We start from the raw sequence: 13,497 nt of genomic DNA on the forward strand, positions 1-13,497 counted from the left end.
TCGACAGCGCCGGGGAGATCCTGTCCCTCTCTCCCTTCTTTCTTCTCTCTCTCCCGGCCTCGTTCAGAGCCCGAATAGGAGTCCATCCGGACGAGGCCTCCGAGGAGCGGGAGACTCCGGAGGGGCTGGTTCTTTCTTCATCATCATCAATCGTATTTATTGAGCGCTTACTATGTGCAGAGCACTGTACTAAGCGCTTGGGAAGTACAAATTGGCAACATATAGAGACAGTCCCTACCCAACAGTGGGCTCACAGTCTAAAAGGGGGAGACAGAGATCTTCCCTTTCTTTGGGAGCCCGAACGCCGCCGCAGCCTCGGCCAGAGTCTGAGGGGTTGGGGAAGGGGGCAGAGGGACAGAGGCAGAGAGGGGAAGATGCGGCCATGGCCTAGTGGATAGAGCACGGGCCTGAGAGACAGAAGATCACGGGTTCTAATCCCGACTCCGCCACTTGTCTGCTGTGTGACCTTAGGCAAGTCACTTCACTTCCCTGTGCCTCAGTTACCTCATCTGTAAAATGGGGATCGAGACTGTGAGCCCCACGCGGGACGAGGACTGTGTCCAACCCGATTTGTTTATATCTACTTCAGCGCTTGGTACAGTGCCCGCACATAGTCAACGCCTCACAAATACCAGAATTATTATTATGCAGGCACCTGGGGTTCAGACCCCTCTCTATTAGCCGACGAAAACCAAATGACCATCCGTGTGGGGCGCGGGCTGCCTGTGGGGTCTGTGAAGGGAAGCATGCTCGTTCTGAGCCTGAACTCTGGTGGGGCTTTGAGTGAGCCTGAACTCCCGCTCAACTCCCCCTGAGCACCGAGGTCTGAGAAATCGGGGGTCGGGAGAGCTCAACGCCCCTTCCTCCCCCAACAGCCCCTCTCCGTTAATCCCTTTCTCCTCACTGCACAACACAAGCAAATATTTATCATTTTCAAAGCGGAGGCGCGTCTCTCCCGTCCCCGCCCCTAAACACACACACAGAGAGAGAGAGAGAGAGAGAGAGAGAGAGAGAGAGAGAGGAGAGAGAGAGAGAGAGAGAGAGAGAGAGGCGTGCTTGGTTTACCAATCCGCTTCCACATCCCTAACTTTTTCCATCTGCTCCGACATCCAGAGCTTCCCCATCGTCCCACCCCGTTTGCATCTCCCGCCCCCGCCAAGGCGGCGGAGCTGCAGGGCTGCGGGGTTGCGGGGCTGCCGAGGGTGCGGGCTGCAGGGCTGTGGTCCCGGTCAAAGGCCTGCTTAGCCCGCATGGGTCTCAGATGCTCCACGCGGCCGTGCGGTTGCAGCGAATCCCGCACCAGTGCTCAAGAGGAGATCCGGACTGTCCGCCACCCTGCACCTATCGCTCGGCTTTGCTTCTCCCTCCATCTTTCCCTCGCTCACTCCAGGCCCCACTACGAAAGCATGTGCGTGGAAATTCCTCCCTTTATCCCCAAACTCAACGATCCTGGAAGAGACACCCAAACGGGCCGGGAGATGCCGTGGGAGACGCGGTGGGAAACTGCTACCCACGTGCCGGCTCATCATTAGCCGTGACGGTCAAAAGCTCCCCCCTCCTTTCTGCACACACACACACACACACACACACACACACGCACACACACACACACACACACACACACTAATAACTCCGACGAGGGGAAAAGGCTGGAGATGAATTTGCTTTATTGCGGTACGGCATGAACCTCCGGGAAACTAAAGTATCGATCTCTTCCCGGATGTCCCTTAATCGGGCGCACAGGGCTTCATTCATTCAATCGTATTTATTGAGCGTTTACAGGGTACAGAGTATTGTATTAAGCGCTTGAAAAGTACAGTTCAGCAACAAAAAGGCTTAAGCTGCAACCCCTCCCCACGAGAGGCTTCTTCCTGCCGGCCCAGTCCCCTCGAGGGGGGGGCTCGAAGACCTGGATTTGGGGCGAGCGTGGAGAGCGGGATCCCCGTTCTGCCCTCTAGGAAAGCAGCCCAAGATCCAGCGTGGCTTAAATGGAAAGAACCCGGGCTTGGCAGTCAGAGGTCATGGGCTGTAATCCCGGCTCCATCACTTGTCAGCTATGTGACCTTGAGCAAGTCACTTCACTTTTCTGGGCCTCAGTTACCTCATCTGCAAAATGGGAATTAAGACTGTGAGCCCCAAATGGGACAACCCGATTGCCTTGTATCTACCCAAGTGTTTAGAACGGTGATTTGCAGAGAGTAAGGGCTTAGCAGATACCATCATTATTATCCGGGAAAGCCTAGGCAGTGAAAATGCAGTGAGTCCCAGTGAAAATGCGTGGTCGGGGGCTGGGCAAATGTCTGCATCCGCTTCCCTCACCGGCCCGAGGTCGGTCCCTAAACCCCCGTGAGACCCTCCGGCTCCTCCCTCTTTTACAGGCCGAACCCCGCGGCCCCCGGCGCTGCCCTGCAAGGAAAAAAAAAAATCCCAATATTCCGGGTGTTATCATAATCCCTGGAAAAAAAAAAACCGGGGGTCGGGGGGATGGAGGCGGGGTCCTCGAATGGCCGTCTTTGAAGAACCTGTAGCCAAGTTTCCTCCAATCGTTTGAGCCTGTCCTCTTATTCCCCGTTGTAACTGAATCCCGCTGCAAGAGCGGCCGAGTCCTTTGTTGGAGATGTGCGATCGCAGTCTCTGCAGGTCGGGCTATGTGGGTTCGCTCCTGAATCTGCCGTCGCCCGACTCCTTCTACTTCCCCAACCTGCGGGCGAATGGCAGCCAGCTGGCCGCCCTGCCACCCATCTCCTACCCGCGGGGCTCTCTGGCCTGGTCGGCGGCGCCCGGTCCTTGCGCGGCCCAGCCGCCAGGCCCGGCCGCCTTTGGCGGCTACTCGCAGCCCTACCTGGCCGGCTCGGTGCCCCTGAACCTCCCCGGGCCCGGAGCCAAGGACGGCCCCGCCGAGCCCCGCAAGTACTACGGCCCCGAGCCGGGGCTCAGGGCGGAGGAGCGGGGTCGCCCCCGGCCGGGGTTCGCCCAAGACCCAACGGGCCTGGCCCCCGGCCCCGGCCCCAAGCCCGCCAGGTACGAAATCTCGGGCGGGGGGCGAGGCCAGCCGGGGGCTGCCACCCTGGGCGAAGGGGCCTCCTGCTCCGCCGCCTTCAGGGACCTCGCCAAGAGCCCGCTCAACTTGAACGTGACGGCGCAGGGGGCCGGCGGCCCCTCCTGCCTCCGACCTTCGCTGCCCGACGGTAAAAATGCCATCCCTGTCATCCCGGCCCTGTCGCCTCTCCCCGTCCAAGGCCAGGCCAGGCCGGGGCCGGGGACAGAGGGTCCCGGGGGCTGGGGGCTGGGTGCCCGGAGACTGGCAGGAGGGGACTGGGGGCAGGCTGGGATCAGGGGTGCCGGGGGACAGAGGGGTCGGTGGGCAGGAGGCTGGAGGGGGGCAGAGGGCTGGGATCAGGGGTGCCGAAGGACAGAGGGGTCGGTGGGCAGGGGATTGAGGACAAGGGGCTAGGATTAGGGGTGGCCCAGGGGCAGAGGGGTCGGTGGACAGGGAACTGGGGGCAGAGGGCTGGGCTCAGAGGTGCCGAGGAACAGGGGGGCCGGCAGGCAGGGGATTGGGATCTCAAAAATGGGTGGAGGAAGGGTAAGGGGCACGCGAAGGGCAGAGGGCTGGGATCAGGGGTGCCGAAGGACAGAGGGGTCGGTGGGCAGAGAACTGAGGACAGGGGGCTAGGATTAGGGGTGGCCCAGGGGCAGAGGGGTCGGTGGACAGGCAGAGGGCTGGGCTCAGAGGTGCCGAGGAACAGGGGGGCCGGCCGGCAGGGGATTGGGATCTCAAAAATGGGTGGAGGAAGGGTAAGGGGCACGCGAAGGGCAGAGGGCTGGGATCAGGGGTGCCGAAGGACAGAGGGGTCGGTGGGCAGAGGACTGAGGACAAGGGGCTAGGATTAGGGGTGGCCCAGGGGCAGAGGGGTCGGTGGACAGGCAGAGGGCTGGGCTCAGAGGTGCCGAGGAACAGGGGGGCCGGCAGGCAGGGGATTGGGATCTCAAAAATGGGTGGAGGAAGGGTAAGGGGCACGCGAAGGGCAGAGGGCTGGGAACAGAGGGACGGGGTTCTGGGGGTTGAGGGCAGGGGGCTGGGGAAGGGGGGATTGAGGCCTAAAAAGCGGGCGGAGGGAGAGTTGGGGCAGTAGGCGTCAGAGGGCTGAGGAGCCGAGAGGCCGGGGCACGGGGAGATTGCGGGGCTGGGGGGTCGATGGGGAGAAAGGAAAAACGCCTTGGCCTGTGCTGGCCACACTGCCGGGCGCGGGGCGTAGAGTGGTTGTGGGGGCTCACGACTCGCCCGGGCTGGGGATGCGGGTGTGTTTCAGGGCTGCCCTGGGGCGCGGGCCGGGCCAGGGCCCGCAAGAAGCGGAAACCCTACACAAAGCAGCAGATCGCGGAGCTGGAGAACGAGTTCCTCCTCAACGAGTTCATCAACCGGCAGAAGCGGAAGGAGTTGTCCAACAGACTGAACCTAAGCGACCAACAGGTCAAAATCTGGTTCCAGAACCGCCGGATGAAGAAGAAGCGGGTGGTGTTGCGGGAACAGGCGCTGGCCCTCTACTAGCCTCGGCCTCCCTACATCACTGGACTGGATCCTGGCTACTCCGCCGAGTAGCTGGGGGTCCTGCCTGGGTCGCCCTTGCTGGGGTCGCCCTTGCCGGGGTCGCCCTTGCCGGGGTCGCCCTTGCTGGGGTCGCCCTTGCCGGGTCCTGGGGTTGACTCCCCGCCTCTCCCTTCCCCTCTGGAATGGCTGGCTCCATCCCCCGCCTGGAGACTCACCGACGGGGGCCATGCCTGGCCCCACTGGCCATACTGGAAGGGCTCTATGTCCGGGGGAAGGCTGGAGGCTGGAAGGGCATGTGTCCACCTCGGCTGGCAGGGCGGGAGAAGAGGGTGGGGAAAACTAGGAAAGGACCGGGAGCCTCATCGGGGCTTTCCACGAGGGTTCTTTGGACTCAGTTTATTCCCTCTTTTCCCCCTTATGGCCCGCGGGGGAGCGGCCGAGGCCTGCTCTGTCAGGCCCAGTGTGGGTCCTTGCTGGGGCTGCAGTCCCCGTGGTCGGGGCCTCGGAGGGAAAGCAGAACCCAGAGGGCGAGCTGGGGGAGGGGCGGGAAGGGGGGAGGGGGAGATGAGAGGGGGGCTGGACACGTGATCCGTCCACAAGACCCACCGACTGCCCATGACTCCCGGCCCCTGGGCTCGTCCTCCTGGCCCGGGCCTGGGAACCCCTAGTGCAGAGCCGCTCTTGCCCCTGGCCAGGGCCGAGGCTGGCTGTCTGCTCCACTTACGGTGGGAGGGAGACGAAGCGAGAAATTCTTTCATTTTGCCTGGGAATGTGGTTTTCCTGTCGCTGTGGGGAAAGGTGTCGACGTGTCTTTCTTTCCTGAATTACCGTGATGGGCTGCTACCGGGACCAGGGGGAAGTCTCTGCTTCTCCCCCCCGCTCCCCTCCACCCGCATCTCCCCGGCCCAGCCTCCCCCGGCCCTGTGGCCTCTCCGGGCCTCTGCCGGTCCCTCCTGGGAAAGGCACTGTCTCCCTCCTCCGCCCCCCTCCTCCGACCTCCCCAATCCCTCCTAGGGCCAGGAAGAAAGATTTAAATAGGAAGCGGGGAGCGGATCCGACGGCTCCGTGGGGCCTTCCCATGGTCAGCCCCGACCGGGCACGAAAGCCCTCGGAGGCCGCCCTGCTTGGACGCTGGAAATTTTCCCCAAAGCTCTACACAGAGAGGAGAGAGACCAGCCCCAAACCTCCCCGCCCGGAAAGCCTCTTCGCATGTTTTGCATCGGACTCAATCATTTGATTCTCCGGGTCTCCTAGACAAAGACAATATTCCGAAGGAAATCACTCCTGGCTCCAAGCCGGGATCCTCCCAGTGTTGGACCGACCGGCGGAACCAAAATCCTCTCTCGTCCCTCCGGAAGCCGCAGTTGCGGGTTGGTGGTTGCAGTTCGGGGAACGTGAAACTGGTTTTCGAGCTCTGCAAGAAATGGGGCATTGAACTAGGGCTTAAAACATCAAGAAAAAGGCAAGAACATCCAGAGCTGGGGGTGTTCGAAGGAGCACGCTCGCGCGTGTTTATATGAGTGTGTGTGTGTGTGTGTGTGTGTGTGTGTATTTGGGCATGGGCGCATAGGCAGACACACAGTCAAACACACACACACATGCTTTGTGTCTATCACATTAGATGCTAACTCTTTCCCCACGGTGCCCCAGTAGCTCCGTTCAATTTCAGCGTCCACTGAGCTGGAGGCAAAGCCTCTGTCTGAGCCCGAGGTTTGACGCAGCTTCTTCGAAATAAGGGCGATGTCTCTGTTGGGTGGCGCCGAGATATTCCACTGGAAATTGGACTCCGGCTCGGGAGAGTGGGAATGGGTGGCCCCATAGGGAAAATGCATTTCTCCGCTGACATGGGATGTCGGCCGACCGAGAGAGAAGGTCAACCGTCTCCTAGGCCGGTTCCAGACCAAAATTTGGTTTGAACGGAAATCTGCGCGGGCCTAGGAATGAAGCGACGCTTAAGTCTGAGGGCGAAGGCAAGGAGGAGGTAAACTGGCCAAGACCCGGATTCTTAATAATTTGCGCCCCCCCCCCCACTTTTCGCACCTGGGTCTTGAAATTTCCCTGAAAAATTTAGAAGCTGGTTATTGTTTATTTGGTTTCTTGGCGAGTGGGAGTGAATGGAAGAAGACAGATTAACGGGTAGAAGTGATCCCATAATCGCGCCATAGTTGAGGAATGACTGGCGTGCGAGGGGATCGAGCTGGAGAGAGGCCGATAGATTTCTGTCTGAGCTATCGGGTTTCCTCAACGAAGCGGAGCGAACAAAGGCGGCAGAGGACAATAATGCATTGATTCAGTGAACCTGGGAAATGGATTTATTCGAACTGAACTGGAGTTCGGAGGCAAATAAATGCCCTTTCTCCTAAAACGGCTTTAAAAAAATAAAATAAACACATTTCCTTAGAAACTTCTGAAAAAAAAAGATAAAAAGCACTTATTCCTGAGGCTCGATTCCTCAGGCGATGAATGAAGCAACTGAAAAGCAAACCCACTTGCTCTTGTTTTCGATTTATCTTTTCTGTTCGTTCTTTCCCTGCCTTCTCAGTCGAATCCCCGGCGAATACACCGTGTGTGAGCGTGGAAGATGTTTAACATACAAACATACACATATCGTATGAAATTGGACATTGCAGTGTTAGGGCGAATCGTGCAGAACCCTGTCTCTTCCTCAGTCCCTCTCTAATAAGTTTGATGGCTCCTGGGCTTCCAGGATTTAGCAGACTTACTCATTTCGCTAGGAAAAAAATATTTGGAGAGACAGCTCGCAGGCAGAACTGGTCTCTAAATTGTCTCGTGACTGTCAAACGGGAAAATGTCACATAAACGGGGCCAACGGCCCGAATCCGTTTGAGATTCCCCCCAACTCCAGATCCAGGGTCACATTCCTCTTTGGGTCTCTGCCCACAGCCTCTCGCCATCGGACCCCCGGCTCTCACCCCTCCTAAAGGGAGTAGCAGAGGAAAAAATTCCAGTCGATCGGTTGCGGGGGGCGAGATCTTTTTCCTTTTCTTTTTTTTTTTTTTTTTTTTTTTTGCTTTTGACTTAAAATCCTCAGAACCCAGGATGGTTTTTCTCCGCACTCCTTCTCAGTGAGCAGTCCAGGAGGCGCTGAGATGGTTTTAAATGGCCTGGGGTGGGGTTTTTTTTTGTCATTCTCTAAAAGAGCATAAATAATTAAAGTTTGGCAGGGAGGAAAAGCTTTCTTGCAGAACTGTAGTGGCAATAAATGAAATGACTCAGAATCTCTTCCCCAGTCAGTTTTACGAGAGCTGCCAGACAGTGTCTGTTCACGTTCTCCAGATACTAGAGGCGCCATAACAAAGTTAAGGTCAAGGTAGCGTTTTATCTTGGGTGGCACGAATGTGCGGCATCTTGTCCGGCCGCCGGGGCCGAAGATCGCCACCGGGCCACCGAGGGGCCACCGAGGGGCCCCCTCTGCTCCCTACCCTGCCGCCGGGGGGGCCGAGATGGTCGCGGATGAAGAGGGGACGGGCCCAGGTTCTTGGCGGTAACGTCTTCCCGGTTCGCGGCGGATGAGGCTGAGCGGGATGGAGCGGGATGGAGCGGGATGGAGCGGGATGGAGCGGGAAAGCGAAGCTCTCGCAATGCGGGGATCGGGATGGGGTGGGAGGGAGGAAAGGGGGTTCGAAGCCACGGCCTCGGAGCCTTCTCATAGCGGGATCTGAGCTGGGGAGAACGACGATGACCTTGCTCCCATTCCTTTGCGAGTCTCCTGGACGATGGCGCGCCCTTCTCCCCCCCCCCCAATTATCCCTCCCACCCCCGGCACACCTCCGCCCCCGCTCTAACGCGGGTTCTGCCCCAGCCCGGCCTCGCCATGTCGTTGAACTTGAATCGCTCGAACTCTCCCGGTCTCCTAACGGGGGTCGTCCGGGTCCCGATCCGGAGCCAGGGACTGCGGGCGAGCGAGGGAGAGAGAGAGAAAGAATCCCCCACCCCCACCCCCGCCCCCGGCCTGCTAGGAGCCCCTGGACCTCAATCTGGCGCACTGCGGAGGGGCCGAGGAGCCATTTTCAGAGCGTGGGCCCGGGGGCGCCGCCGGCAACTCAGAGGAGGAAGGGGCTGAGCTGAGCTGGGCCGGGGGCTGGGGAGGGGGGATGGTCTGGATGGGACTGGGAGAGGGCTGGGGGTGGGGTCGGGTCTGGGCTGAGGCTGGGGTTGGGTCCTGGACTGGCTGGGTCGGGGATGGGGATGGGCTGGTTGGGGGCTGGGCCGCAGGCTGGCATTGGAGTTGCCGCAGGGTCTGCGGGAGCAGAGAGGAGTTGTTGGGGAGGGGGCGGCAGAGGACGGAGAGGACCCAGCCTCTCTGGGTGTCTGGGTGGCAGAAAGAGGTACGGGGAGCTTGAGGTGGGATGGGTCCTCGGGGTGAGGGGGGCACCTTAGCCTGGGGGGAGGCCGCCACCCACCAACGCCTCTGCCTCCGGCCTGTAGGCGCAGGGCGTGTAAGGCGGGGGAAGGGGCGGGGGGGGGGGGGAGTTGCCGGAGGCGAGAAGAGGGGGGCAGGGGGGACATCGGCTAGCAAAGAGATATTAGCTTGGACCACCCGTTCCGTCCCTGGCTGTAGGCAGTGGCCCCGGCGAGGCTGCAGCTCCGGCTTGCTGTCGGCCAGCCAGTCCCGGCAAGGAGTGGCCCTCGAGGGCGAAGGCCCGCTGCTTTCGGCCAGTCCTGGTGGGTGGAGGCTGTCGGGGTTTTGTTTTTGGGTTTAACTGGGGGGATCTGCTCGAGAGAAGCGCCGTACTCCCCGAAACGGAGGGAGCGTTATGCTGCCTTGGAAGGGGTTTGTGTGTGTGTGTGTGTTTGTGTGTAGGGGGTGGATAGGGCGGAATTGGAGGCTCCGAGATGGGAGGTCCGAAGGGCCTGCTTCCTCGCCGCCCAAGTCTCGGGGCTCCGGCCCTTACGGGGGGATGCATGCCCCGGGCTCCGGGTCCAGGCCCTGGGGTCACCATGCCCAGGCCCGCGCTGGAGGTGGTGGTGGTGGTGAGGGAACGGTGGAAATTGAAAAAAGGGGCGGATTGGGGTTCAAAGAACCACCCCCCGGTCGGCTGGGGCTGCTGAAGCCCTCCGGATCTGCGGCTTCCAAGGGAGGGGGAAGCACCGACTCGAGGTCACCGTGCGGCTGTGCGGACGGTCGGCCGATGGTCTGTCCGTCTGTCTGTCTGTCTGTCTGTCTGCTTGCTCTGACTGCTCCGTTTGGGGAGCAAACCCAAGGGCCTTTCCTTCCTGAAAATGGGCCCCGGCTGAGTCCCAGACCATCTCCAGTCCTCCAGAAAGGCGCTCTCGGTGCGTCTCCTCTTCCTCAGCCCGTTCTCGTTCCAGCGCCCGTGGGTAGCCACCCCATCTCGCTGCTGTGGATATGTGTGCCTGGCTGCTTGTGTGTGTGTGTGTGTGTGTGTGTGTGTGTGTGTGTGTGTGTGTGTGAGAGAGAGAGAGAGAGAGAGAGAGAGAGAGAGAGAGAGAGAGAGTTTGTGTCCTTGTGTACTTACATGTGAATGACTGGAGTGTCAGTGCATGTTTCTCTGTCCTTGGGAGTGTCTATGTGTTGGTTTGCGTGTGTTTCGGTGCCCACCTTTACGTCTCTTTTTTTCCCCTAGTGCGCTCTTAGCTGTTTGTCCGTGTGTGTTTCTGTTTGTGCATACCTGTATCTGTGTGTGTGTTTGTGTGTGTGTCTGTGGGTTCACTCTTAGGCGTGTGCCGGTGTTTCCGAGTGCGTGTCTGCGCTCTTGTGTATCTACGGAGTGTTTCTGTATGTGTGTCTGTGGACGTTGTGTCCGCGTTTGTGTCTGTGTGCACCCTTAACGGTTGTCAGTGCGTGTCTCTGTGTCTTTGTGTGTCCCCGTGTGCCCGCCTTTTTATCTCTGTGCATCTGAGTGTACCTGTGTGTATTTGGGTAGGCGCCCGTGTCCGTGGGCTGGTTTTTGGCGCGTCTATGTGTCTTTTCGTCTGCGTGACCGGGTGACTGTGTTTAGGCATCTCGATATAGACACATCCGTGTGGAGTGCCAGACTCCTGGCCTGTGTGGGTCTGTGGGAGAGCGGGGGTGGGTGCTGGGGCAGGAGAGTGTTTGAGCCCCACGCGGGACCGTTGAAGGGGATGGTGGGGGGGGGCTCTGCTCTTCCTTGTTTCATTTGGAGCCGACTCGGCGTGCCAGGAACGGGGGGGACTTGTTACTCGGAAGCAAATTCGCGGAGCCGAGTTGATATGTAAATCAGGCCTCTCTTCGCCTAGGGGAGCTGCCGGGTAGGAACGCCCCTTGAACAAGAAGCGCCAGGCTCGGAGTGCGACTGAAAGCGTGGGGGTGGAGGGCGGGGGGAGCCGCCGTGTGCGAGTGTGTGTGTGTGAGTGTGTGTGTGTGTGTGTGTGCGCGCGCGTGTCCGTGTCCAGAACGGAGGGACGGGCGGAGGAGGATTTGGGAGCCTCACACCTTGACACCTCGTCCCTGATTTGGCGCGTTCAATCCCGGTACTTAAAGGCCGGCGCGGGAGCCGGGCCGCCGAGGAGGGCTGGCTGCGGACGCGGCCGGTGGTGGTGGGGGGTGTGTGTGTGTGTGTGGGGGGGTGTCTCCTCCTGCTCCTTCTGCTCCTCCTGCTCCCGCTCCTCCTCCTCTTCCTCCTCCTCCTGCTCCTGCTCCTGCTCCTCCCGGCCGGGCGTCCGGGGCTCAGGTGCCGGCGGGGCCTCCACCTCGGCGGCCGCAGGCCCGTCCGGCCCGCCCCCCACGCGGCTCCGGGGGGCGTCTCGGCGCGCGGCTGATATAGATATAAGGACATTTCTCCATGGCGTCACGTGACATAATTACCACCAGAATCAATCAAGATGAATTGCACGTCAGCGCCCGGTGGGGATTTTTCCTTAGTTGATCCTGTCCAAAGCCTCTCGTGCGCTAGATGGATCTTGTTCAAGGCGCGGGGATCTGCCGGTCGCCCGCCGCCGCCGCCGCCCCGACGAAGACATGACCGACTTTGACGACTGCGGCCCCGGCGCTGCCAACATGTACCTGCCGGGCTGCGCCTACTACGTGGCCCCGTCGGACTTCCCCAGCAAGCCGTCGTTCCTGTCGCAGGCGTCGTCCTGCCAGATGGCTTTCCCCTACTCGTCCAACCTGCCCCACGTCCAGCCCGTGCGCGAGGTGGCCTTCCGCGACTACGGCCTGGAGCGCGGCAAGTGGCCCTACCGCGGCGGCTACGCGCCCTACTACGCGGCCGACGAGGTGGTGGCCCGGGACTTGCTGCCGCCGGCCGGCCGCCGGCCCGAGGTGCTGTTCAAGGCGGCCGAGCCCGGGCTGGGACCCTCCGCCGCCGCCGCCGCCGTCAACTTCTACAGCACCGTGGGGCGCAACGGGATCCTGCCCCAGGGCTTCGACCAGTTCTACGAGGCGGCACCGGGCACCCCCTTCCAGCAGCAGCAGCAGCAGCAGCAGCAGCAGCATCCTCCGCAGCAGCAGCAGCAGCATCCTCCGCAGCAGCAGCAGCAGCAGCATCCTCCGCAGCAACCGCCTCCGCAGCAACCGCCTCCGCAGCAACCGCCACCGGCCGAGCCCGACGGGGCCTCCGCCGAGAGCGACCTCAAGCCCCTGGGCGGCGGCGGCGGAGGAGGAGGAGGAGGAGGAGGAGGAGGAGGAAGAGGAGGAGGAGGAGGAGACCCCTGCGGCAAATCCACCTCCAGCCCCGACCCCAAGGGGGCGGCTGAGGGCGGCGGGCGCGGCCTGGCCCCCTCCGCGGAGGCGGGGGCGGAGAAGGGCGGCGGCGCAGGTACCGGGGTGCCCCGGGTGGGGGCGCCCGGGGGGCGGGGAGGGGGCAGGGGCCGCCCCCCCTCCCCTCAATCAATCAATCAATCAATCGTCTTTATCGAGCGCTTACTGTGTGCAGAGCACTGGACTAAGCGCTTGGGAAGTACAGGTTGGCAACATATAGAGACAGTCAATCAATCAATCAGTCGTATTTATTAAGCGCTTACTGTGTGCACAGCACCGGACTAAGCGCTTGGGAAGCACAAGTTGGCAACATATAGAGACGGTCAATCAATCAATCAATCGTCTTTATTGAGCGCTTACTGTGTGCACAGCACCGGACTAAGCGCTTGGGAAGCTCAAGTTGGCAACATGTAGAGACGGTCCCTACCCAACAGCGGGCCCTCCGCGGACCGCGTTTTATGTGCCATTTTATAAGCACCCGAAGGCCTTTATACATCCTCTGAGATCGCCCTGCCCCGCTGTAAAGCGCGTTTATGATAGGAAACCGGTCGAGGTGGGGGGGCTGCGGGATTTCAGGGGGGCCCCGACCCACCCCCATCACGCTCCGCTCCGGGAATGGGCAGCGGGAAAGTTTTCCCGGCGCTGGGCTGGAGCCAGAGAGCGCGTGGGTGGAGGCGGCCCGGCCGGACGGGCCCCTCCGCTCGCCCTGCCCTCTTTCCCGGTCCATCCATCATCCCCCCCCCCCCCCCCGGGACACTGGCCCGGTCCTTTAGGAAGAAGGGGGACGGTGTGTCACTCGCCTTGGGAAGGAGGAGGGGGCCAAGGTTAGCCCCGGTGCCTTGGCCCTTTAGAGGCCGACTTGGCCCGGGGACGGGGCGCCGGCCCCGCGGGACGGGGGAGGGGGCCCGGAGGAGGGGAGGGGGCGAGGGCGCTGGGTGACCCCCCGTTCTCCATCCCATTTCCGGTCTCTTTGCCTTTCAGTCGCCCCCCAGCGATCCCGGAAAAAGAGGTGCCCCTATACCAAATACCAGATCCGAGAACTGGAACGGGAATTTTTCTTCAACGTGTACATAAACAAAGAGAAAAGACTGCAACTGTCCCGCATGCTGAGCCTCAGTGACCGCCAAGTCAAAATCTGGTTCCAGAACCGCAGGATGAAAGAAAAGAAACTGAACAGGGATCGACTCCAATATTTCACTGGAAACCCCTTGTTTTGAAAAAGCAAGAAGACGTCTCCCTC

The 13,497-nt window shown here is 60.9% G+C and overlaps 2 protein-coding genes across 2 annotated transcripts; both read left to right on the top strand.

Annotated features, from left to right (window-relative positions):
• The first annotated feature begins 2,617 nt into the window (after positions 1-2,617).
• On the top strand, positions 2,618-4,552 carry HOXD12 (homeobox D12). The gene is made up of 2 exons (XM_038751900.1): positions 2,618-3,188; positions 4,314-4,552. Exons 1-2 carry the CDS (start codon positions 2,618-2,620, stop codon positions 4,550-4,552), a joined length of 810 nt encoding a protein of 269 aa, XP_038607828.1.
• Positions 4,553-11,452: 6,900 nt separating this feature from the next.
• HOXD11 (homeobox D11) lies at positions 11,453-13,497 on the top strand. Its single transcript, XM_038751063.1, has 3 exons — positions 11,453-11,971; positions 12,074-12,315; positions 13,239-13,497. Exons 1-3 carry the CDS (start codon positions 11,517-11,519, stop codon positions 13,472-13,474), a joined length of 933 nt encoding a protein of 310 aa, XP_038606991.1. The 5' UTR covers positions 11,453-11,516; the 3' UTR covers positions 13,475-13,497.

The sequence above is a fragment of the Tachyglossus aculeatus genome, chromosome 9, assembly GCF_015852505.1.
Source record: "Tachyglossus aculeatus isolate mTacAcu1 chromosome 9, mTacAcu1.pri, whole genome shotgun sequence".
Taxonomy (NCBI): domain Eukaryota; kingdom Metazoa; phylum Chordata; class Mammalia; order Monotremata; family Tachyglossidae; genus Tachyglossus; species Tachyglossus aculeatus.

Bases quoted from the DNA above. Each gene is read 5' to 3' on its own strand.
- HOXD11 (XM_038751063.1), top strand. From the start codon at position 11,517: ATGACCGACTTTGACGACTGCGGCCCCGGCGCTGCCAACATGTACCTG. The intron at 11,972-12,073 runs GCAGCAGCAGCA...TCCGCAGCAACC, and splicing joins ACCCCCTTCCAGCAGCAGCA to GCCTCCGCAGCAACCGCCAC. The intron at 12,316-13,238 runs GTACCGGGGTGC...TTTGCCTTTCAG, and splicing joins GGAGAAGGGCGGCGGCGCAG to TCGCCCCCCAGCGATCCCGG.
- HOXD12 (XM_038751900.1), top strand. From the start codon at position 2,618: ATGTGCGATCGCAGTCTCTGCAGGTCGGGCTATGTGGGTTCGCTCCTG. The intron at 3,189-4,313 runs GTAAAAATGCCA...GGTGTGTTTCAG, and splicing joins CCGACCTTCGCTGCCCGACG to GGCTGCCCTGGGGCGCGGGC.